We start from the raw sequence: 24,049 nt of genomic DNA on the forward strand, positions 1-24,049 counted from the left end.
AATTTCAGTAAGTCTTCCAGATGAAAACTACATGAAACGCCCCCTGTTTCCATGAGATCGGCTTCAGCACACCACTGCTCACGTGGCCATTGTCTTCTGTTAGCGACTTGCTGTGGGATGTGCTCTTTGTTGGTTCTGAATGGGCCCGTGGTCTCCTGACAGCAACACCACTGGAAGCTGGGTTGATAATTCCAGATAATTCTCAAGTTCTATCTGCTGAAGCAAACCCAAACCATTTTCTGTTGTGTCTTCATTTCCTGCCTTGTCCTTCCTCTCCAGGCAGCTTCGTCAGCCCTGAGCAGTCTGGGTCATGTGTACACAGCCATCGGAGACTATCCCAATGCTCTGGCCAGTCACAAGCAGTGCGTTCTTCTTGCCAAGCAGTCCAAAGATGAACTCTCTGAAGCCCGAGAACTCGGCAACATGGGAGCTGTGTACATCGCCATGGGCGACTTTGAGAATGCCGTGCAGTGCCACGAGCAGCACCTGCGGATAGCCAAGGACCTGGGGAGCAAGCGAGAAGAGGCCCGTGCCTACAGTAACCTGGGCAGTGCCTACCACTACCGGAGGAACTTTGACAAGGCCATGTCCTACCACAACTGCGTGCTGGAGCTGGCACAGGAGCTGATGGAGAAGTCCATTGAGATGCGGGCCTATGCCGGCTTGGGCCATGCTGCCAGGTGCATGCAGGACTTGGAGAGGGCAAAACAGTACCACGAGCAGCAGCTGGGCATTGCTGAGGACCTCAAGGACCGGGCTGCAGAGGGCCGTGCATCCTCCAATCTGGGTAAGGGCCTGCTTTTGCAACCCTGGGCTAAGCTGGAAATGGCTAGAGTAGCCACTGTCTTTTTCAAGAGCTTGTATGTTTTGGTTCAAAAGAATTCCTTTTGTATCTTTCCTTCAGCCATACCCCCTGAGCCTGCCTACTGTAAATCACATCATCTCTTTTGTGCTCTGTGAATTAAACCTCTCAGTGCTGGGAGACAAATACCCCACCTTTCAGCCCATCCAGAGAGAAGAGCAAGTACCTCTCTAACAGAGAGAGGAGCATGGAGGTGGTAGGGAGCTGTGTGTGATTTAAGAGCCTGAGGAAAATACAACAGGGATGACTTGACTTGGTGAATTAGCCCATGGTGTATCGTTTCCCTCAAAATTATGTATATTGAAGAGTAATATTGATAGGTTTCATGTAAATGCAACATCATTTTGTGGAAGACCCGTAAGGAAGATGTATTTGTGGTTGTTTTGGTGTTTGGTGACAGTCAGGGCAATTCACTGTGACTGGTAGAAACCTGTGCGTAACTGGATAGCAGGCACTTTGGCAAAGTCTCTGGACTCTGTGTCCAAACACAGGCAGCCACACAGTGACAGAAGACACAGGGGTGTTCGGAAGTGTAAGTCGACTTCATTGCTGAGCCAGAACCTTCTGGCCATTTGTGAACTCTGGAGGATTAGATGGGGAGAGGATTGAAGGCGACCTCACTGGTGTTGGCCTGGGCTTCAGATACCATTAGCAGCGACTGTAGTGAGTCCTTTTCTTACGTGAACTGCCACACAGCTGACTCCATATCCCACTGGCGCCATATTAGCACCTCCCTCCCCTCCACCTCTGCTGCTTTAGCCACAGTCTTTGTAAAACCCACACTGTGGCCTTTGGCATAAAGGCCTGTGGGTCCTTAGGTGGCTCTGAAGATGACCTTGAGGCCAGAATGGGAGTCTAGGCTTGCAGGACTCCTCAGCCGTTTGACACGAGGACATGATGTCATCTACTAAATTTACACTTGAGAACTGTACCATTGAGTCGCACACACTCCAGGCCTGTATTTTAGTCGGGGCTGCATTCATGGTTGTCCTTGGCTGCAAGTGGCCTGTGGGGCCCAGGTTCACCGTGTCTGGAAGAACCAAAGTAATAAGTTCCCGGCTGTCTGTATTCATTCTATCAATTACTGTGTTTATTGGCTCCTTACTCTGTGATTAATCCTGTGTCATTTATTTAAAGATGTCAACACCTCAAAAGCCTTGTGCCTTTGAAGAGCTAATAATATAATAAGCTGGGAGAACACCACACACAGAGAACAACAGGGGTTTATCTGCTGTCTTAGTTCTGCCTCTTCGTAGTTCAGTAGTTCCTCTAGAGAGTACATTGTGCAGGCTCCTCGTTAGTGAATGGGGAGTATATGCTGTACCCCTTCCTCATAGGTAGATGTTTTTTTGATCACTCAGAAATTTATCGATTTTCTTGATTCATTTTTAAGAAGACCCAATCTTTGCTCTGTTAGTGCTTTGGCTGTGTATGTTTGCTATTCCGTTTGTTTCTGCTCGTGTCTTGTGTAATTTTATCTCCTCTCCTCTGAGTCCTTGTTTTAGCTGCCAAATGTCAAGCCTCAGAGCACTGATTGTGCCCCTTCTTTTCAGTACAGCTGTATAAAGGTCTTACATTTCCTTTGAACAGTGCTTCACCCACCACATAATTTCGTTATTATGTTTTCACCTTCATTGAACTTAAATCATTTTATAAGATCATTTATTATTTTTATCTGGTCCATTTGTTTAATTTTAAACTACTTGGAGTCTGGGGTAGGACTTAGTGGTAGAATATTTGCCTAGTATCTATGAGGCCCATGGTTCAATTTCCAACAGAAAAAAATCATAATCAAAACACTGGACTGGGGAGATGGCTCTGGGATGAGTGTTTGCTGACAAGCTTGAGGACTCACATTTTGACATCGTCATGCAAGCCTGTAACACTCGAGCTAGGAGGAAGGGTATGGGAAGATAGGCAGGTCCTGGGGGCTGGATGGACTCAGAGTCCTACGCATGAATGACTGAACTGGAGGCGGGACATGTCTGATAGACACCTGGATTGGCCTCTGAAGGGCAATAAGAGATGACAGGAGACTTTGTGCATTCTTGTGTATCCATGATGTGCATGCATGTGTGTGTGTGGATGCACACGTGTATAGAGACCAGAAGCTGACATTGGGTGTCCTAAACCGCTATCTATTATTCATAGGTTGGTGCAGGGTCTCTCGCTGAACCCAGAGCTCACTGATCTGATTTCGCTCCTCCAGCTGGCCCCCTTGCCCTAGGACTTCCCTGTCTCTGCCTCCCAAGCACAGGGATTATAGGCAGGCTGTCACGAGTACCTAGAGTTTACCTGGGCACTGGGGGTCCAAACACAAGTCCTCACACTTGTGCTGTAAACACTTTGCGCACTGAGCTCTTCCAGCCCTGACTTAGTGAATTTTAATATATGCAGGGACTAGATTTTTCAAACCTATGAAGAGAAAGAAAATCAAAAACAGGAAGAGAACCATGGTCCAAGCCTCCTAAGTACAAGGCAGAATAAATGGGTCAAGAGAAATATTTGAAAAAGTAATAGGTAAAAACTGCTTACATTTGATGGATGTTAGACACATACATATATACATAGAAGATAGATGATACACACACACACACACACACACACATATATAGAGAGAGATAATCTGATGAAGATTCAAAAAATGAAAGGAAGAAAATGAAAATGTAAGTCATATCTGAGCATGTTATAATCCAAATGCTTCAACTGACATAGGAAATCTCAGAAGCAGTCAAAGAAAATAAAAAGGCATATATGCTGAATCTTTATCAGAAAAAAAGGGTCAGAAACACTGGGGAGACATTTGGTAAGGGTGGGAAGTTGAAAAAGAGGTCTTACTATGTAGCCTAGGCTGGTTTGAAACTCACTATGTAGACCAGATTGGCCGCAAACTCATAGAGATCCACCTGCCGCTGTCTCAGCTTCTCAAGTGCTGGGCTTAAAAGCGTGCTAAAAGAAAGATTAAAATGTTCCATCAAACCTAGAATGCTGTATCCAGAAAAACTATTCTTCAAGAATGAAGGCAAAATGTGTGCCTATAATCCCAGGAGGCCAGGGCTCACCCAGGACTTTAGAGCAAGTCCTTGTCTCAAAGTAAGCCAAACAGACAAAAAAACAGAGGGAGAGAAACAAACAAATTAAAAAGAATGAAGGCACACGCAGTGTGTTTTAGGTGGACCACACGAGGAGCTCATTACTGGCAGAGAACCATAAGAAATGTTGAGTTGAAGTCCTTTGGACAGACGGAAAATGATACCATATGGAGACTCAGGTATTTAGGAGAGGAAGAGGGTACCAGAAATGGTAAATACATGGATAAACAAAACATTGTTTTCCTCTTAAGTAATTAAAACGACTGTTTAAAACAAAAATAGAATACTGTATTTAAAATAAGGCCGGTAAAGTAAAAGGTGGGGCAGCTGCAGCATCAATGCAGCAGGTGCAGCAGATGCGTTTGCAAGGCTGCCTGCCAGGTACTTAGATCTCCCAGGAAACACTCTGGTGTTAGCTCAGAGTAGACTCCCAACTGTGAAGAGCACCTGAAATCTTCAGAGCAGCTTCCAAGAGAAACAAAAGTACAGCTACCAAGCAAGCAAGTGGAGGAGGAGAAAAGAGAAGGACACTGTAGGGTGGCAACCCCAAATCAATGAGGACCGATTCCATTAAATGTTAAAGAAAAGGCCACAGAAGGGGGCTGGAGAGCTGGCTCCATGGTTAGGAGACCCTCTGCTCCTGCAGAGGACCTGGATTCAATTCCCAGCACCCACAGGGTGGCTCACAGCGGTCTGAAACTCCAGTTCCAGGGGATCTGACACCCTCTTCTGGCTTTATGGGTGCCAGGCACACACACAGTGCACACACATGCATACAGACAAAACACTCACACATATTAAATAAAACAGGTCACAGAAAACTCTGGGTTGTCTGCTCTCCCCGGAGCTGAAGACCAAACCCAGGGCCTTGCGCTTGCTACACAAGCGCTCTACCACTGAGCTAAATCCCCAACTCCATGTTATCTGTTCTTAACAAACATCCGTAAATAATTAAATATGAACCACAGAAACACTATAGGAAGGTGGGGGTGAGCATATCAGTATCCGATAATGTAGACTTTAAGAGAAAGGTATATCACCAATGATAAAGGAAAAAAAATTAGTGTCCAAAAATCCCAGCAGTTTGTGTCCCGTCAGCTCACAGGGAAATTGTGCACACTACAGATCTCAGCCGCACAAGCGTTCCCGCTCACATGACTGCGGCCAGTTTGTACTCATTATCTCAAAACAAGAAAAGGCACCTCAAGAAAAGAGAAAGGGTAGCCAGGCCGGTGGTGGCGCAGCCTTTAATCCCAGCACTTGGGAGGCAGATCCAGGCGGATCTCTGTGAGTTTGAGGCCAGTCTGGGCTACAGAGTGAGTTCCAGGAGAGGCGCAAAGCTACACAGAGAAACCCTGTCTCGAAAAACCAAAAAAAAAAAAAAAAAAAGAGAGAGAGAGAGAGAGAGAGAGAGAAAGGGATAGTTTATGTTCAGGAAAGTGCAGATTATTTCATTTTAGAATTAAACTGATTTGTTGGGGCGGGGTGGGGGCAGGGGAGGCATAGGAGAGAATGGAAAAATGAATTGTCAGTGGGCGTTAGCCTGTGAGAGAGGCTTGGAATACAGTGGCTCATAGAATTAAAGGAAGAAACACACCCACCCCCAGCGACAGGCAGAGGTTTCTTCTAAATGGGCATTTACTCTATTTCCCTGTTTTTTCCCCCAAGACAGGGTTTCTCTGTGTAGCCCTGGCTGTCCTAGAACTAGCTCTGGAGACCACGCTGGCCTTGAACTAAGATCTGCCTGCCTCTGCCTCCCGAGTGTAAATGGGCATTCTTAACAGTTGATAAACATGTATATTTAAAAAAAAAATCAGAAGACACATGAGCTGAACATGAGTGCCAGCTGCTTGGGCTGGGGACAGTCTCAGAGTGTCATTCCTTTGGAAGAAGCCCTGAAGCCTCTGACCACAGGAAATTAGTGAGACCTAAATTTAATGACAGTACAGTGTCTCGGGAACTCCTCAAGTTATGAACTGTTATGTGTCTGCAAACACTCCTGTGTGTGGGGTGCTTGCTTGTATGTGCCCAAGTGAAACCAGAGGACACTGGTGTTGTTCCCTTAGGACAGGGTCTCTCACTGAGTCTAGAACCTGACATCCTGTGTCTGGCTGGTGACAGCCGTACTTATAATGGTTATGGTGAAGGGTGCTGATTGAGCTCTGCTCACAGGGCAGAGGCCGGCTGAGTTCCCAGCATGGAACTATTAGGTTTTTTCCTCACTGGGTCTGTGGACAGCACCAACTCTGCTGAGCAGTGGCAAATGGCACCAGTTAGAAAGGCTCATCAGCCGTGGTATCCACTTGTTACTTAACCTTGCTCATGTAGATGCAGTTGACCACACGACCCAAAGTCCCCAAGATGAAGTGCTCTGGCAGCAGAACCACCTGATGCCTCCCCAGCTGACAAGTGAGCATAATGCTCCCATGGGCAATCATTCCAACCTAGACCCTCTCCCAGGCAAGCCTAATTGTTTTCTGTAGAAGTGAACTTGAAGACACATATTGCAATTTTTAGCTTTAGAATTTCATTTGGTTCTTTTCATTAACCTCTCAGTTTTTAGCATTAAGATTTTATGTGTTTATGGTAACATTTTTCCCTTTATGTAGCCTAGTCTAGATATGGTTTGTGCTTTTAAAGCCTTGACAGCTAAATCCATGTGAGCCATCTAGGGGTTAGACCCTTTTGTGGTTTTTCAGTTGGGCAGATATCCTCATGCTGTGAGATTTAAAGTGTGTCATTCACGGGCTTTCGTGTGGTCAGGGTTGTTTACTGGTTGATTGTTGTTTTTCTTATCACCACACTCTGCGTGGTAACGTGGGAGTCGGTCTCACATTGAGAGAGATTTGCAGACACGGCCTTCTGGTGCCTCGGTCTTGATGACATTCTGGTGCTGCTGCTGCTTTCCCAGGCAGTTGACTTGACTGAATTCAACCTTGGTGCGTGGCGGAGGAAACCTTTCTTTGCAGCTTTTAATTTAGAGGCTGTCTTAGTAAGAGATCCATGCTGTGGTAAACACCATGACCAAATGCATCTTGGGAGGAAGGGGTCTATCTCATCTTACAGCCTGTGGTCCATCAACCAGGGGAGTCAGGGCAGGAGCCTGGGGGCAGGAACTGAAGCAGAGGCCATGGAGGGTGCTGTTCACTGCTTGCTCCTGCTCACCAGCACCTTCTGGTGCGCCCCTCCCCACTCCTGTGGGGTCATCTACAGCAGTTTGGGCCCAGCGCGAAGCTGCTGCCCCACTGCTGAAGCCCCCACTTACCTTTAACCTCAGCTGCTCGACTTTTGCCCTTCCCCAGAGATCAGCAGGGGTCCTCTCAGGCGGGACTGAGAGGCCTTTTGAGGTTCCAGATTTGTGTCACACCACAGCCACTGAAGTCCCCCTATCCTGTTCTGTGTAGGACACTGTCCTTTCTTCCTGGCTGTTCTTTGTGCAGATTGATGATTTTTTTTATTTTTTTAAGTTACAACTGTGGTGTACGCTTTTGTGAAAAAAGTTCTTACAAAAGTGAATAAATTGGAAAAGGACACCTGTCTCCTCATGTAACTTCTCTGCCCCACACCCAGAGTTAGCTACAGTCAGTGGTTTGGTAGACCCTTCCAGACCCTTTACCGTATGCATAGACTCATATCTGTGGCTGCAGGCTCGGTGGCTGCAGCCTGTTCCGTGTGTGGAGTGAAGTCATGGCACACTCCCCAGAGCCTGCCTCTCTTCCCAGCCTCCATCTCAGTCTTGGAGGCGCCCTAACCTCCAGGCAGGAGTTCTTGTATTTTGTTGCTTCTGATCTTTGTCTGTCACCCCCAGCCTCTGACCCCTGCTTCCTGCACACTACACTGCTTCCAACTCTGCTCTTCCTCACCCCCTGCTGTTTCCTGTGTATGGGTGCATAGTGAGTGAGTCCATCTCACACCGGTGTTCAGTATTACTGAAGCCAAACATGAAGTTTGGCTTCCCAACACTGGCCATTGGGCTTTGCTGAACTGTTGAGGACAGCCCAGTCTCGTGGCTGTGTACCCAAGGCTGATGTCACTGAATGCTGTAAGCCTGGAGCTTAAACAATGCAGATGTATTCCCTCACAGCCCCATTGTTGCTAAGAGCCTAAAATAAGTTTCATTGGCTAAAGTCCAGTCCTTCTGCAGTGGCCTGGGGAAATCTGTTTCTTTGCCTTTCCCTCCTCCTACAGGCCACTTCCTGTGTGCCTACAGTGAACCTGCCATTGCAGTGTTTGCTCTGACACCATGTTGTCCTCCTTCCTGCCCCAGGCCACCATCTTCCTCTAGTAGGGACAGCTGGGCCGTTGTCGGGCCTGCCTAGCAGATCAGAGTAAGCATTCCCACCCCCAAAGGAAGGTTTCTAGGGAAGGGTTATGGGGGACACTGTCCAGCCTACCACACCATCCTGACAGCACACGGACATCAATTTCTTCCCCCTTTCCTTTGCTTCAGCCGACTGTCACAAGCTCCTCCATCTGCGTCATCCTTGTCCCCGCCACTTTCTACAGTGTTAGGCTTATTTTATTTTTTATTTTATTTTATTTTATTTTATTTTATTTTATTTTATTTTATTTTATTTTATTTTATTTTATTTTATTTTATTTTATTTTATTTTATGCACATTGGTGTGAGGGTGTCAGATCCCCTGGAACTGGAGTCACAGACAGTTGTGAACTGCCACATGGGTGCTGAGATTTGAACCCGGGTCCTCTGGAAGGGCAGCCAATGCTCTTAACCACTAAGCCATCTCTCCAACCCCTAGGTTTATCTTCTTAAAGCTCCACTTGTTGGCTGCAGTGTCCTGTGTCCCAACAATAGTCAGTTGATGGGTAATGTCTTTATGCTGTGAATATGTGTTCCTGTGATTGGTTGATAAATAAAGCTGTTTGGCCAATGGTGAGGCAGAATAAGATTAGGCAGGACATTCCCTAGGAGAAAGAGAACAGAGGAGACGCTGCTAGCTGCCGCCAGGAGAAGCAAGATGTAAAGATACTGATAAGCCACAAGCCATGTGGCAAAGCATAGATTTATAGAAATGGGTTAATTTAAGATATAAGAGCTAGCTAGCAAGAAGTCTGCCATAACCATAGTTTAAAAATAATATGAGCCTGTGTGTGTTTACTTGGGTCTGAGTGGCTATGGAATGGGCAGGACAGAGGAAAACTTTCAACTACAGTCAGTCATTACTGTGCATCAAAGCTGTCCTGATGATGGACACATCCAGTCTTCTATCTGTATTCCTGCCACTTGTCCTGAGCACTCTGTACCTACTGTGTGGTTTCGGACCTCATCATTTTCCACCTTGGCCATGCTTTCCTGCTTTTATGCTCTTCCTGCAGCTGTCTCCTCCTCCTTGTCTGCACTTTACCCATCACTTCAGTATTACCTGAAATTCCATTCACCACTTGTAACCTCTCTTTATAGTAAGAGATTTCCTTTGGGTGAGCCCAGTATTGAAACATTTGTCTCTTTCTCTGTTCTATTCAGATGTAATCACTGTTGTGTGTGCACTTGTATAGGGATAGTCACCTCTGAGGCACTGGAGTTCACACCTCCTGCTTTGCCATCTCTGTCAGAATCCACAGAGTTGATTCTCTGCATTTGGTTAAGGTCTCAATTAGGGTTTCTACCGTGACCACGGCAACTCTTATAAAGGAAAATATTTAATTGGGGTGGCTTGCTTACAGGTCAGAGGTTCAGTCCATTATAATCATGATGAGACATGGCAACATTCAGGCAGACATGGTGCTGGAGAGGTAGCTAAGAGTTCTATATCTTGCACAGGCAACAGGAAGTGGTCTGTCTCACTGGGCATGACTTGAGCATACCTGAGACCTCAAAGCCCACCTCCACAGTGACACACTTCCTCCAACAAGGTCACACCTACTCCAACTAGGCCACACCTCCTAATAGTGCCACTCCCTTAGGGCCATTTTTTTTTAAACACCACAGCTAAGAACAAGCAATTAAGAGTTCAGTCACAAAGTGGTGTGCCAGGGTGACTAGCAGAATAGAGATGCCTTTGGAAAGAAACTGGAGGAGGGGAAGGGGTTGGGGAAAGCTCTTGTGAGTTCAGTGTTCTGCACTCCCACTTAAGGGCCATTGGTGAATAGAACTACAAGGGAGTATCAAGGTGACATCTTAAAGGACAGGAAGGAAAGGCAGCCAGGGAGACCGAGTCATGACCACAGGAGTGGGGGGCAGGTGGAGCTCTTCTTCAGAGAGAAGAAAGCTTCAGGATGTGGTGGGTATAATGTTTATATCAAAGAAGCCAAGGAAAGTGAGCTCACCGAGCCCTCCCATCGCAGATGCTTCCTGTGTCTGGGAGGGATGTAGTAAAGCTTGCGGAGCGCTGCAGAGAAGGTGAGGTTGCCCTGATACCTATTACCTACTTTCACTTGATGGAGCTGATGGTAACTCTTGGGATTCTTGTAAATAGCAGAGCAGCCTGGAGCTGTCTGAGTAACTTCCTCCTGTGAATCGGTGCTGATGGAAACAGCCTTGGGAATGGGCACCTCTTCAGGCTTTATGCTCCAAATACCTGTACATACAGGACATTGTTTCTGTCACCGTGAGGGTTTTGGTGGCTCTAATTTAGGCACTTGGAAGTCAAACCTCTGATGGTCTGTGGAACAGGTTGCTAGACTGATGTTCCAATTAATGCTCTCTGGCTCCAGCTGTCACAGATCTTCTCACTGACTGGGAAACCAGGCAGAGTTGCCTCCTTTCAGTTGGGATAAAGTGTAATTAGGAAAGTACTAGGGGAAAAAATAACTCTCTCTCTCCTATCCCCTGCCCGCCCCATCCCACTACCATTCTACCCCCACAGCCCCACCCCCATCCACACCTGCACTCTACCCCACCCCACCTCCAGCCCCAGCCCCATTCTCTGATCCATCCATCGCCATCTCTGTCATGAAGGCAACAACTTAATTTGCTACACACCCCTGACACAGATACAAGGTTGGACCATTTTGGAAGCTGCTGACCACACATGTCAGTCTCATCCTAGCTGTCACCAGTGTTGGGTCTAAAGTGAGAGATGGAAAGTGTGTTCCAACAAGGCCGGAGGTCTGCCAACCATCCAGAAATCTGTCTGGAAAATAGCTGTCCTTTCTTATTTAAAGACATTTTTTGTCTACAAGGGAGTTTATTTGGGGAATGAAAGGCGCTAAGATTAGTGTTCACTAATTCGTTTGCTCCTTAGTAAAGCATGCGTTGCCACACAAGTTCTGTTGCGCATTAGTTACAGGGTGGGTCCTGCACTCTGTAAAGTGAGTAAAAACAGCGTGGTTCCTCCCCAAGGTGCGTGTGCAAAGCTGCTCTGGGCCACGTGCCCATGTTCATTGTCATAGTCGTCTCTCCTGCAAACAGGACATTGAGGATGTAAACTGGTGTAAAATATGACACTTTTAATTCCTTGATTCTCAGAGACTTATAGCATACAGGGCTCATAAGGTCTCAAAAGCCAATGCCCCTACCCTGGGGTTGATAATCTTTTCAGGGAGTCATGTTAGCAAATGTGCACATGGGGAGGGGTGTGCACTGTTCCTCAGCAACAGCAAAGGATGGCAACCAAAGCTGTGGCTGTCTGCCACGCTAGTTCTGGAGTCTAAGCAGAGTCGCCTAAATGGCGCTTAAAAGATCACATCTAAAAAATTAATCCTGGCAATCTGAACCAGAAAATTCTGAATTCCCAAGATCTCTAGGGATACTGTTAGGTATTCTCTACATAACATACATGTACACTATACTACGGTATCCTATACTATGCATACACTTAGCTATCTGCAATTTCTGAATAGATCCATGAAGTAAATAATCACTATGAACATGTGCAACTTGGTCTTCTAAGAATCTTATAAATTATTTTGTAGGAAAAAAATGCTCCACCCAGCAGTGGTGACGCACACCTTTAATCCCAGCACTTGGGAGGCAGAGGCAGGCAGATCTCTGAGTTCAAGGCCAGCCTGATCTACAGAGTGAGTTCCTGACAGTCAGGGCTACACAGAGAAACCCTGTCTTAAAAAACAAACAAAAAGGAAAAAATGCTGCTAATAATTATTCTCTTTCATTCTTTTTACATTTCAATTTGTATGTTGGATTCTCTGCAAGAGGAAAGGGGTCTGGCTTTATAGGTATGATCATAGATAGTAATGAATCTAGACAGTTAAGTGTTTTTCTCTAGAAATCCTCAGAATGACACATGGGGCCATATTCAAAGCAGTTTCTCTCCTGTCACAGCCTGTGAGACATCACTGGAAGTTCTTCACATGGCAGCATTTATGTCTTCTAGTACCTTTTGTCACACCAATATCCTTGTGAGATAAACTTACCAGTATCCCAGGAGTAAGGGGCATTTGTGACTCTGCTAAGGTTACAGGGCAAAGGTCAGAACTACTTAAGACTTTAGGCCTTACATCCATCAGACTTTCCACCCCAACAGAAGCCCCACTGGTTGCAGACTGCAGCCACAGACCTGCTACCCCCACCAGCCTACAGATGAGTGAGTTAGGCTATAGACCAGCCTGGAGCGAGGGCTCTGCTCTGCCCAAGTCCAAGGCAGCAAGCGTTGCCACAGAACCGAAGCCGTTGTAAATGTCTCCTGCCCTAGAGGAGGGGCTCAGGATGCCTTGTGCTGGGCCAGGCCTTTCAGAGGATCTGCCAGTCCTCACCACACAGCCATAGGAGCAGAGAGGAGAAGGTGCCAGTGAGCCATCCAGAATCAGGCTCCAGAGGCAGGACCTGCAGAGGGTTCTGCACTGTGATGCAGCCACCACGACCTTCTGTGTGGATCCAAATGTGTGAGAAGAGACAAGGCTGGGCAGGTTATCCAAGCCTGATGATGGCCCTGATGTAGGAGGCCACCATATACCTCTGGTTCTCACCTGAATGTGGAAAGAAAAAATGTAAATATAAAAGAATAGGGGCTGGAGAGATGGCTCAGAGGTTAAGAGCACCGACTGCTCTTCCAGAGGTCCTGAGTTCAATTCCCAGCAACCACATGGTGGCTCACAACCATCTGTAATGAGATCTGGCGCCCTCTTCTGTATACATAATCAATAAATAAATCTTTAAAAAAAAAAAAAAAAAAGAATAAATACCCCCCAAGCCCTAAGACAGATTTTTTTTCTAGACATCTAAGAGAAGGAACAAGACTTCCCCTTCCCAGTTAAAAGAAGAAATGAGAAACAGAGAGATCTCCAAAGCAGAAATTTTGGATGGTGCACCAGAGGACTTGTGGAGGATGATCCAAGTCCAAAACATGCACCATGCTCTCTACCCCAAGCCTGTCAGTGTCTGATAAACAGTAATATTCGCTTGCACCTTTGGGTCCACATTTGTCCCCTGCCTGTCCAGACGTCGCTGCTTGAAAGGCACAGTGCTTTTCTGGCAGATACGGTGTCTGCAACCCCAGCGGAGGTGGGTGGGGCAGCGTGTGTCCCGTAGAGTGTGCTCTGGACCTGCAGGACACTGCACAACTGCTGTTGGAATAATGAATAGGTGCCTGCTGCCAGGTCCCGGAGTTGTGTCTCCAGCAGGCAGAGCCTAGCCGTAAATTAGCTTACGTTTCAGCCTGGCAGTTGGCACTTGGTTCATTTGTAGATGCTAATTGTAATCTGATGTTATCAGCAGCAGGTAATTGAAATGGGCTTGATGAATTACTTAATTTCTTTTAATAGCTGAGTCTTCAAGAACTGAATAAAGAAGATAAGGTGATCAGGAGGAAAACACAACAGCTCTATCTTTCTAATTAGTGCTTGGAGGTTTCCCTCTTCTTTACACAAATGATTATGAACATGTGAGGTTGAATAAGTCTGTGAGTCAGAAGCCCCCCAGGGGGCATTTCCCATTAGGTGGCCCTGTCCCGAGCACTGAGAACTCTTCATCTGGGACTTGAGATGGAGCCCCGAAGGGACTGCAGAGGGCATTGACTTCTGAGTTTGTTTCTCAGACTGGAGAGCAGGTCTGCCCCACTGGCACTCGCCCTTCCTTCCTTCAGCCCCTCCTGTGTGGCCCTTTTCAGAGCACCTGCTGCCTGGCAGAGCCCTGAGCTGGAGTGCTGTGGTGGGGTTAGCGTAGGCTCCTGCCGCCCTCAGCTGGCACCTGTGCCTCCCACACCTGGCAGTCTGAGTGTCTGCAGCAACACCCTCGTAGCCAGCCCTGGCTTGGCCAACAATGGCAAAGGCAGATGTGGCCATGGAACCTGCCATCTGTTCTGGGTTCTACCTGCTGGACCCATGCCATGTGACTGCCAGGGCTCAGGAGGCAAGGGTGGAGGGCTTTCTTCCAGAATCTTGGGGCTCTGTTTTTGTATCTTGGGTTCATTTTTCAAGACCCAGTGGTTTTGGGTGACTTTTGCTTTTGGCTGGTTGCTTTGTTTTTTCTCTTTGAGAAAACTGAAGTAACAGCAAGAACATATAAGAGTGTGTCTTTTCCATACGACAGGGTGACGTTTGGAGATGATGTTGTGAGTGATTGCCTGGACTGCCTCTGAGGGTCCTCTGATGTAACACTGTTATCACTGCTAAGTTAGAGAGAAGATCTCATGGTTCTCAGCCACTGATGCGGCTGTGGCAATACCCTCTGTGTAAATGAAATACACACTGAGAACCCTAACAATGTTCCTTTTTAAAGATTATTTTCATGTATTTACTTGTTTGTTTTTGCATGTGTGAGGGTGAGCCATGACCCACATGTGGAGGTCAGAGGACGCTCACGGGAATCTGTTCTTTCCTTCCTGTGTGGGTTGCAGTGATTGAGTGAACTCAGTCGTCAAGCTTGGGACCCGTGGCCTTTGCCTGCCGAGCTGCCTGGCCTCCTTGTCCCATCCGAGCTGCCCTGATGTAAAATGTTTTGAGCTGTATGTGTAGGATTTTATGTCTTTCTGACTGTATTTAATACTTTTCTTTTTGTTTTCTTTATTTAACCTTTTATCTATAAATACCAGCTATATATATATATGTATGTGGAACAATGTGACACTTGAGCTGTGTGTATATTGTAGATTAATAACAACTCACTTTTGCAGTGAGAATGGTCAAAATTTGACATATATAAACATAATCATAAACTATGGTGACCATGCCATGTAATAAAATATCAGAACTTTTAATGAAGCTTGTTACACTTTGACCAACATCTCTTCTTTCCCGCCTCCAGTCCCTCACTCACCTTTCTTCTCTCAGCTTCTGGGAGTCCAACGTTACCAGCTCCTACATCTAACGGCAGTACATAGTATTCGTCTTCTGGGCCTGGGCAGTTGTAGCAACTACAGTGTCTTCTAGGTTTGTCTATATGGTCTCTGATGACAGATTCCTTCTTCTGTGAGGCTGTGTTGTATCCCAATGTGTCTCTTTTCTGACTGTCTTTAACCATCCATTGATGCACATGGGTGCTTGCATATATTAGCTATCACACATAATGCTGAAGTTCATAAGGGACGTCTTTGACACACCTATCCCTCTTGGTTTTTTGTTACCCAGATCTGACTTGTGATTATTACCTATCAGCCCCTGTCTCTTACATACCTCTATCTAGCCTGTCCTGAGAATGGCATCAGATTTCATCAGGGAACAGCCTAGAGATCACAGAAGTCATCTTGGGATCCCACCCCTTTCCCTCACAACCCAGATCAAGCAGTTCATAAGTCTCAAGACTTCCCCTCCCAAAGCCAGTTTGAATGTGTGCTCACAGCTGTGGCTCAGTGCTGCCCACCTGGGTCACTTGCAACAGCTTCTTCTCACTAGTCCCTCAGCTTCTCTTTCAATTCATATGCCACATGGTTTCCATGGCAACTCTATAGAAACTCCCAGCTGCTCAATCTCATCATACTGTATCTATGCGCAGAACCTGTTCTGGGTCCCTGCTGCCCTATGGAGGAAAGCTCTAGTCCCTCACCTGCCATTTCCATCATTTCAGCAGCCCCCATCACCCAGAGTACCTCTCAAATGTTTCCACGTGTGGGAAGAACAGGCATCTAAATTTAGCAAGCATTTCAGAGTGCCCTTAATGTACAGAGGGACGCACACTGACCTCTCCTCTAAGGTGCCGGCCTCAGTTGCCTCACTGACCTCATTCTCTGTCACTCATCTACACTCAGGTCACTTCCCCGAGCCTCTGGTGTTCCTCACACGGCCTCTTCCTCCCCAGATGCTATTCTTCCTTGCGGAGCTTCAGCCCTTCCTTATTCTTTGTGTGTTAAAATACAAAAGCCATGAAAGGCTGGTTTAGAAGTTAGTGCTCATCTCCAGTTCCCGGACATTCTGCACATGGTACTCATTAAGTATTACACTTCTTTACCAGCTAAATCATGCATTCTAAGGCTGGCACTATGTGTCTTAAGCTTGTTGGTGTCTTTTTCACCTAGTGGCTAATGCTTGGTCCCAAGTGAGTATGGATGATAGTTTGCCTGCTGTTCCCATCACAGAATACCACAGATGATGTAAATTATAAACCATAGACATTTACTTGGCTCACCCTTGTGGAGGCTGGGAGTCTAAAATCAAGGACTAAATGTGATGAGGACCTCCTTGGCTGTGTCCTAAGGTGTCGAGACAGAGTATGGGAGGACCAGTCAAGAGAAGAGCACACTGCACCCCACTTCCTAACACACCCATGAGCTACTCTGTTTGAAGATCTTGTCCCTAAGGCCCTCACAGTGGCAGATAAACGTCAATGTGTGTTTAGAGGACAGCGAAGCCACGGCAGTGTCTGTTTGTCTTAATGGGGAGAGGTAATGGGAGCCAAGCATGCTGGGAAATGCCAGGCATTAACCAGTTGCAAGCACAACACTTCCTTTCCTCTTTCTTGTTCACGGCACTCACCCCTGTGCCTCATTCTCCAGTTCAGCATCCTGTCCTTACTGCTGTGGGTCCCAGAGCCTGAGAGCCTCATTCTGGGCAATAGCAGCAATTCAGACACTTGGTTGTGCGCCTCAACCCCGCCATTGGTGTGAATATCTCCCACATTCTCTCCAGCTGTGAAACGTTCACACTCCATTATTCTTTCCATGGAGAGAAAAATGTATATGAAGCTGAACATGATTCCTAAGTTTTTGTTAAATTTTAAAGTGTGTGCGTGCACATGCGTGCACACACGCATGTGGGTGTATGCATGTGGGTACAGGTGAGTACAGGTACCTCCTAAGGTCAGAGCTATCAGGTCCCCTGGAGCTGGAGTTAACAGACTGTTGTAGGTGCTAGGAATCAAACTTAGGTCTTCTTCAAGAGCTGAACACACTCTTAACATTGGAACTATCTCTCCAGCCCAACTTTTTATTTATTTCAGACTTTTATTTGTGTGTATGTTTGTTGCGCTGAGTGTATGTGGTGCATGTGATATATTATGAATATGTAATATATTAATGTGTGGTATACTGTATGGTGTGGGGACGGTACATGGGCATATACATGTTCATGTCCAGATCCACACAGAGGCCAGCGGAGGGTGTCAGGTGTCCTGTTACCTCCTTGAGATGGGATCTCACTGCACCTGGGTTGAGGTTGGTGGCCAGGTGTATGTAACCATGCTGAATGTTTTTTCAAGACAGGGTTTCTCTGTGTAGCCCTGGCTGTCCTAGAACTTGCTCTATAGACCAGGTTGGCCTTGAACTCACAGAGATCTGTCTGCCTCTGCCTCCTGAGTGCTGGGATTAAAGGAGTGAGCCACCATCTCCTGGATGATTTTTTTTTTTCACATGGGTGCTGGGGATTTGAACTCAGGCCCTCATGCTTGCACAAGAAGTGTTTTTACCTGCTGAATATCTACCCAACCTAAGACTTCTGAAATGAACCAGAATATGATGAGCTTGAGAAACAGTTAAACCATCAGGCAGCAATTGGGTTTTTATCGTACCATTTTAATTTTATTTCTTTCAGTTAGTAGTACTAAATTAAGCAGATTTTTCTCCTCCCCTTACACAATCCCTTGCCCTACAGCTGTATAAGACAGTCTGATTAGCAGGCTAACTAAATAATATATTAACCTTCTGGATCTTGATCCAAGGAGTTCTCAAGCATACTACAATGGGGCCTTTGTGCGAGTTTGAAGAGCGCTAATATTTATGACTTCTGGACAGGAAAATCACTAGGATGGCGCACTGTTTCAAGTACATGAACTTAATGGTCTGTTCTCTCCTGTGTTTAACATCCAGCCTTAGGAAACCAGTGCTGGCTCTGCTCTTTGAGGTATTCAAGTAACAGGTTCCACAAAGGAAACATGAAAAGGCCTGTGTGGGAGCGCCACACACCTTTGAAGTGGCTTAGAATAAAGAAATGACACTAAGTGAGTGCCCATTATGTCATTTAAAGCGCAGACTTGTCACCGCTGGGAAGGAGCCACAAAGGACAGGAAGGTGAAGTTGTCAGGGTCCCATAACAGGCGTGGGAAGAGCTGGGGCTGGAGCCATGGCTGTCTAAAGCCAGGGTTGGTGTGCTTTGTGCTGTCCTATGTCTCCCTGAAGAAATGGCTAAGTTCTTAAGAAAACTCAAGGCTCTGGCACATCTAAGGAATGAGGACAGTGTGATATGGCAGCTAGAAAACCCAGGAAGCGAGCATCTTTCTCTGGCACAGCTTCCTGGGGCACTCACTCTCATCCCCACCTCCCTCAGGGTGTGCCTACGCACCATGAGGTGCCGCTGGCCCTCCCACGGCAGCCACTGCCCCTCCTCTAGAGTGGAAGTCACAGAGACCCCATGTTTAAGACTCTCGGCAGCATAATGAGCAATTTCATGGTGACTTCAAAGAGTGGCTTTCTTTCCAGAGGCGGCCCTCCAGGGCAGAGCATGCATCCCTGGAACTGGAAGAAAGCCAGGAGCCAACTTTCGGTGGCTGCTGCTGACTCAGCCTGTCCCCACTTGACTTCAGGCAGCCTGGGCTGCTGAGTGGGGCTCGCGAGGCTGGGTATGCAGCGCTCGCTCCTCTCCTGTCCATCCTGTTGGCAAGCTGGTTGCTCTGCGAAGGGAGCACTTCCATTTTCCAAGGAAAATTTCATTGGTGCCATTCAGAATGTCTCCAAGAGCAGTTAAAAATGAGATGAGTGCTCTGCCATGTGCCCAGCGACTGTGAAGCAAGCCCTCCTCAGAACGGTCCCTGTGGTAGAGCTTAACGGGCAACATTTTTAAGCCAGATTGGCAGAGTTGGCCACTTACTGGAAGCAACAACAATCGGTAATTGCATTTCCCTGATTCAGATGGTATGTTCTAGCAAATCCATTATGGAATACTGAATAAGACAAAGACAGCTTATAGCATGGCCCAGCTGCTGGGGGTGCTCTGGGAGGACCTATAATCTGATCCGTGACTCGGTAAAACTGGTGAAGCTTCACAATAAGGAGACCTGGAGTCCAACCAGGAATTCCAGACTGTCGCCTTAACAAAACAGATGGTGGCCCCCAGGTCGTGGCTCCATCAGGCAAGCTGGCATGTCTGCCTTCACAGCCCCGGTACTTCTCACATGCCTGATAGAGAAAGACATCCACATTGTCTTTGTGTCCATGGAGAACCTACAAAACTCTGACTGTGATAAAAGGCCCGTGATATGACCCTGAACTCTGTGCTAAATCCTTCTCTGGCCTTCTTCCCCTGGGGCTTTGGAGTTCTGTATTTGGTCCTGTTGAGCTGGCTGCTCTTTTTCTTCTTGTAGAAAGAGGAACTACTTGAATCGTGTATCCGTTTCTCTTGCTTTGATTGCTACCCATTGACAAAGGATTCACTTTGAAAGCGATGTATGGGGCTCCTGTAGTGTCTTGTGGCTGGGGTCACCATAGAACTCAGAGTTCAGAGAAAGCAGTGGTGGCAGGAACTTGTGTCCTTGCTGCTTACACTTGTGACATGGGGATAATTATAGCACCCATCCCTGAGGATGACCGGGACTAAACGTGTCAATATGTACAAACTCCCACCCCACTGAAGAGTTCAGCTTCCCTGGGAAGGACAATGTCTCCAAAACAGCTAAAAGGTGAAGTGGGTGATCTGCCCCATGGGTCCAACGGGCCTGTGAAGCAAGTCCTAATCAGAATGGATGCCAGGCACATAAGGACCCACAGAAATCACCACCACTAGATTGTTTCATGTGTGGTGAGAAAACATCATTTGTTTGCACAAAACTAAAATGCTAAAAACATGGTGAACTGCTACTCAAGACAGAATATCTGCCCATTCTAATATTGTGATCCTCAGAAGTGAAGACGTCCCAGAGCAGTAGTACAGGCTGCTGTTGGATCTTCTTTTGCTCACACTCCAGTGTCATTGGCTAGCTTCTTCCTGGTTGGAAACATATCAAACGAATAACACTGGTGAATTAATTTAAAATCACAGCAGGATGGGGACGTGGTTCTACTGCTGGCTCCCCATCCATGAGGGGCCTTTGGAGGAAGGCTATCCATCCTGGGTACCATGCAAGGCGGGCACCGGCAGAGGCCGTGTCCAGTGTCCCATAACACGGAGCTATCTGAGTGGGTGTTAGATGTCTGGGGCCTGAGTTAAGTGCCAGGCCTCTCCTCTGCGGGACCTTGGTTCAGTCCCTTCACTTACAGGGTCTGTTTTAAAGGGGGGGGCAATAATTAGAATCTAACCTGTGGGTTGCAAACCCTTTAGGGGTTGAGTGACTCTTTCACAGGGGCCAATGCCAGATATATTATTGCATATCAGATCTTTACATTACAGTTCACAACAGTAGCAAAATCACAGTTCTGAAGTAGCAACGAAACGAATTTTATGGTTGGGGGTCACCACATGAGGAACCGTATTCAAGGGTGGCAGCGTCAGGAAGGTTGAGAAGCGCTGGATTAGATGTTTGTTGTTCTTCACAAGATTGCCATTGAGTCCACACAAGAGTAGGAATGCCTGGTAAATAAAGAGTGACATCAGTGTGACCAAACACAACACCCACACCTCAGTGTGGTTTCCTCGTTAAGACACTTTCCTAAGAGGCCACAGCAAGGAGCAGACCGCATGGCCTTTAAAGTAGGCAAACTTAGGTTACCAAGTTCATAGCAAGGCATTAGATTCCTTCCCAATCTTGTTGTTGTTGTTGGAGACACCATGGCCTCTGTGAGGCTCCTCAGATCCACATCAGCTCTCTCCTGTGCCCGCTGGGCACACCCTGCCTACCCCTCTGCAGGGGCCTGCTTGCTAGTCCCTGTAGGGTGTGAGCCCTTCAGATGCCTATGTCTTCCCAGCACTCGCTCGCTCGCTCTCTGTGTGTTCATCTTTGATGCTCTGTGAATTGATGAGGAGTGCTTAGCAGGACGCAGGCAGTCAGTGAATGGTACTGCTGTTATTATACGCCCATAGATTTGTCTCTTTTAAAATAAGCTGCAGATGTCTCCACTCATCTCAATTAGCAGACTTGAGGAAGGAGCAGTCATTGCAGGGCATCTTTTTTGCTTTCTAGAAGATTCTCACCAAAGGAGGATGACAACAGCCAGTTGTTTGCACTACAGACCCAGCTGTCTGACACTGTGACGATGACTTCAGAGTACCATCTTGAAAGAATCTGAAGAGCCTTCTACTATTAGGCCTGGGCGGGGGGTGGGGGTCTCAGTGGGGTGGGGGTGGGTAAGGGTGGGAGGTAGCCAGGGACAGAAAAACCAGGGTCTTGGTTCCAGACCTGCCCTGGTTTGAATTGTAGCACTGAGCTGTGAGGTCTGGAGAGAGTTATGTTAGATGTGAAGCAGGGCTAAGGACCTCTGGGTGGGCGTGAGGGTGGCCCACAGAGCAGGCCCAGTGAAGGCGGCAGGGACTGAGACCTCCCATCCTGGAGTGAGCTTGAGCTGCTAGGGTCCTCCCTTATCGATCCCTTCACTTGGTCCCCAGGGGATGCCAAGGCTCTGCGGAATTTAAAGTAATTCTGTGTAAAACAAACAAACAAACAAACAAAAAACCTTAAAGATTCTGACCTAGACAGATGAGAGAAGCCAGCTCCTTTTGTATCATGGATTTGTTTCTTTCTAGGCTGGTGAAAAAATAACTTTCTTTCCTTATATGGCTTAACCTGTGAGTCCTTTTTCTTGTCTTAACATTCTGGACCTTCTGTGTGATCTTGTTTTGTTTGCTTCTAAACATGTTTGTAATAATTGCAGAAGCAGCCGAGTGCTCACAGAGTGTCTGCTGGCATTCCCTGCTTCAAGTCCTAGGAGACCCCCCACAGCTCAGCCGCTATTACCTGCTCTGCACCTTACAGAGGGAAGCCATTCTAAATGGTTGCCAAGTGATAGATTTCCTACGGGGATAGGAACAAGCCGTGCAGTGTTGTAGCTGACAAGGAAGCCCAGGCTGCCAGGGTGGCTTTAGGAACAGTTGTTAGCCTGGCTCATTAGCTATAAAGTACTTTGGTGAAATGGCCACTCTGACCTTTGTGACCATATACACTGACCCACAGGGGTGGGTGTCTGTTACTGGTCCTCTTTTGTCCATTCGTCTATCTACACTCTACCCAGTTTACCTCCTGTCAGTCCTTTAGATAATCCTTGGACACCTGCCACTCTAGAGGCGTTATGCTGGGAGATCAAACCCAGTAGGCTGGGAGTCAGGAGACCTGGCTCTGCCATTGCCTGTCTTCACAGCGAGCTGAAGCGATTCCACAGGCCACTTGTGATGAAGAGCCCTTTTCTGAGAGCTCGATGACACCTCCCAACAGAAATGAGCCCAAAGACTATGGCCGAGGACATTTCACCCCCGTCACCGGGAATGTGCAGAGGGCTCAATTGTGTGCATGATGAGGATTCAGACATTCTTCAGAAAGCTCACTGTGTTCCGGGGACTCTAGAGGGATGGCGTTTGGATGACAGTGTGCCTGTCTGACGGCGTGTCAGGGAAGTCCTACAGTGGTTTTCTCCTTTGCCTTTTCTTTGTTCTCTTTTTATGACTCCAGTAACAGGAGTTTATTACAGCAGTTTGTGTTCTCAGCTCTTTTGCTGAGGCTCTGCATAATTTATGATCTAGATTCCAAAATGTTAGTGAATTGCTCCACCAGAAATAATGGAATGTGACAGCAATGGATTCCACATTCTTGGCCCAAATATTTGTGTCTGTGGTTTGCAAGTCATTTCATAGCATGATTGCTGCATCGCTCAAGCTGTTCCCCAGGATGGATTCTGACAAAGGAAGAGAATTTGGGCGATTGTAAAAGCACAGAACGGGTCCGTCAGCAGCACTGTGCTCACGTGCATCAGGAGAGAGAGCAGTCTCCTCCTGCCCTCTCCCCCAACAGATGCACGGCACCCTCCAGCCAGGCAGAATAGCTGTGCTAGATTTGTGATTTCAAGTCCAGCCTGATGTGCTGGTCAGGACCACTGGACACTTTCCTGCCTGAATAAAGCAGGCATCTGCCCTCTCAGTGAGCCCCAAGAGGCACCCGAGGGAAAGCATCCAGCGGGCAGTGAATGTGAAGCCTCAGGGAAACTCCCGAGCACCAAAGGCATAATGATGGGACAGTAGCATAGTGTTTAATTGCTGTCCCTTGACCCGTCTTTATTAGGACATTGCCCAGCGATGTCAGAAACATCTGGAAGCAGGATCTACTTTAAATGCAAAAATCACTTAAATGGAAAAAAAAGGCACAGTGCTGTAGAGACTGTTTAACAAATGAATCCTCACCCTGTTGATGTGGCTCCGTTGTTAGTCAGAGGCTTGGTGGCTGTGGAACTCAATGTCTGAAGGCACTGGGAGGTTTGTTTTGGTATTGAATTGTCCTTCCTATGGCAAAAATGAGGCAAAACCATCTGATCAAATTCCTGGGCTTCCCCCTGAGGCTGGAGCTGACAGGAAGCAACAGCTGTGGAGCTGTGGGCGTGCAGAGGTGAACAAGTACAGTGGACAGAGTTCTAGTCTAGCAGACAGCTGCTCTTTCTCTTACCCAAACCACCGACACATCTCCCCCGTGACCCACGGTTCGAACCCTCACTCGTGACCACGCCACCACAGGGATCATGGGAAGGATTACAAAGTGGATGCGCATGTAGCTGGCTTTGTTTCTGCTCTCCGGCCAGAAGCCTTTCATGAGACACAAACATTCCTGCATCTCCTGGGGGCCCGTCCTTCACTGGTTTATTTTGTGTCTAAGATATAAAGAGAAAGCAGGGTGAATAAAGGA

The 24,049-nt window shown here is 47.2% G+C and overlaps 1 protein-coding gene across 4 annotated transcripts in view; it reads left to right on the forward strand.

Moving 5' to 3' along the window:
* Window positions 1-24,049, forward strand: part of Ttc28 (tetratricopeptide repeat domain 28) — a 425,155-nt gene that overhangs the window by 311,805 nt on the left and 89,301 nt on the right. For all 4 annotated transcript variants that reach the window (XM_076559941.1, XM_076559942.1, XM_076559943.1 and 1 more), the window contains one exon: window positions 280-787. In XM_076559941.1, coding sequence (XP_076416056.1) covers window positions 280-787 — 508 coding nt within the window. The remainder of the gene's footprint in view (window positions 1-279; window positions 788-24,049) is intronic.

The sequence above is a fragment of the Peromyscus maniculatus genome, chromosome 23 (assembly GCF_049852395.1).
Source record: "Peromyscus maniculatus bairdii isolate BWxNUB_F1_BW_parent chromosome 23, HU_Pman_BW_mat_3.1, whole genome shotgun sequence".
In the NCBI taxonomy this organism is placed as follows: Eukaryota; Metazoa; Chordata; class Mammalia; order Rodentia; family Cricetidae; genus Peromyscus; species Peromyscus maniculatus.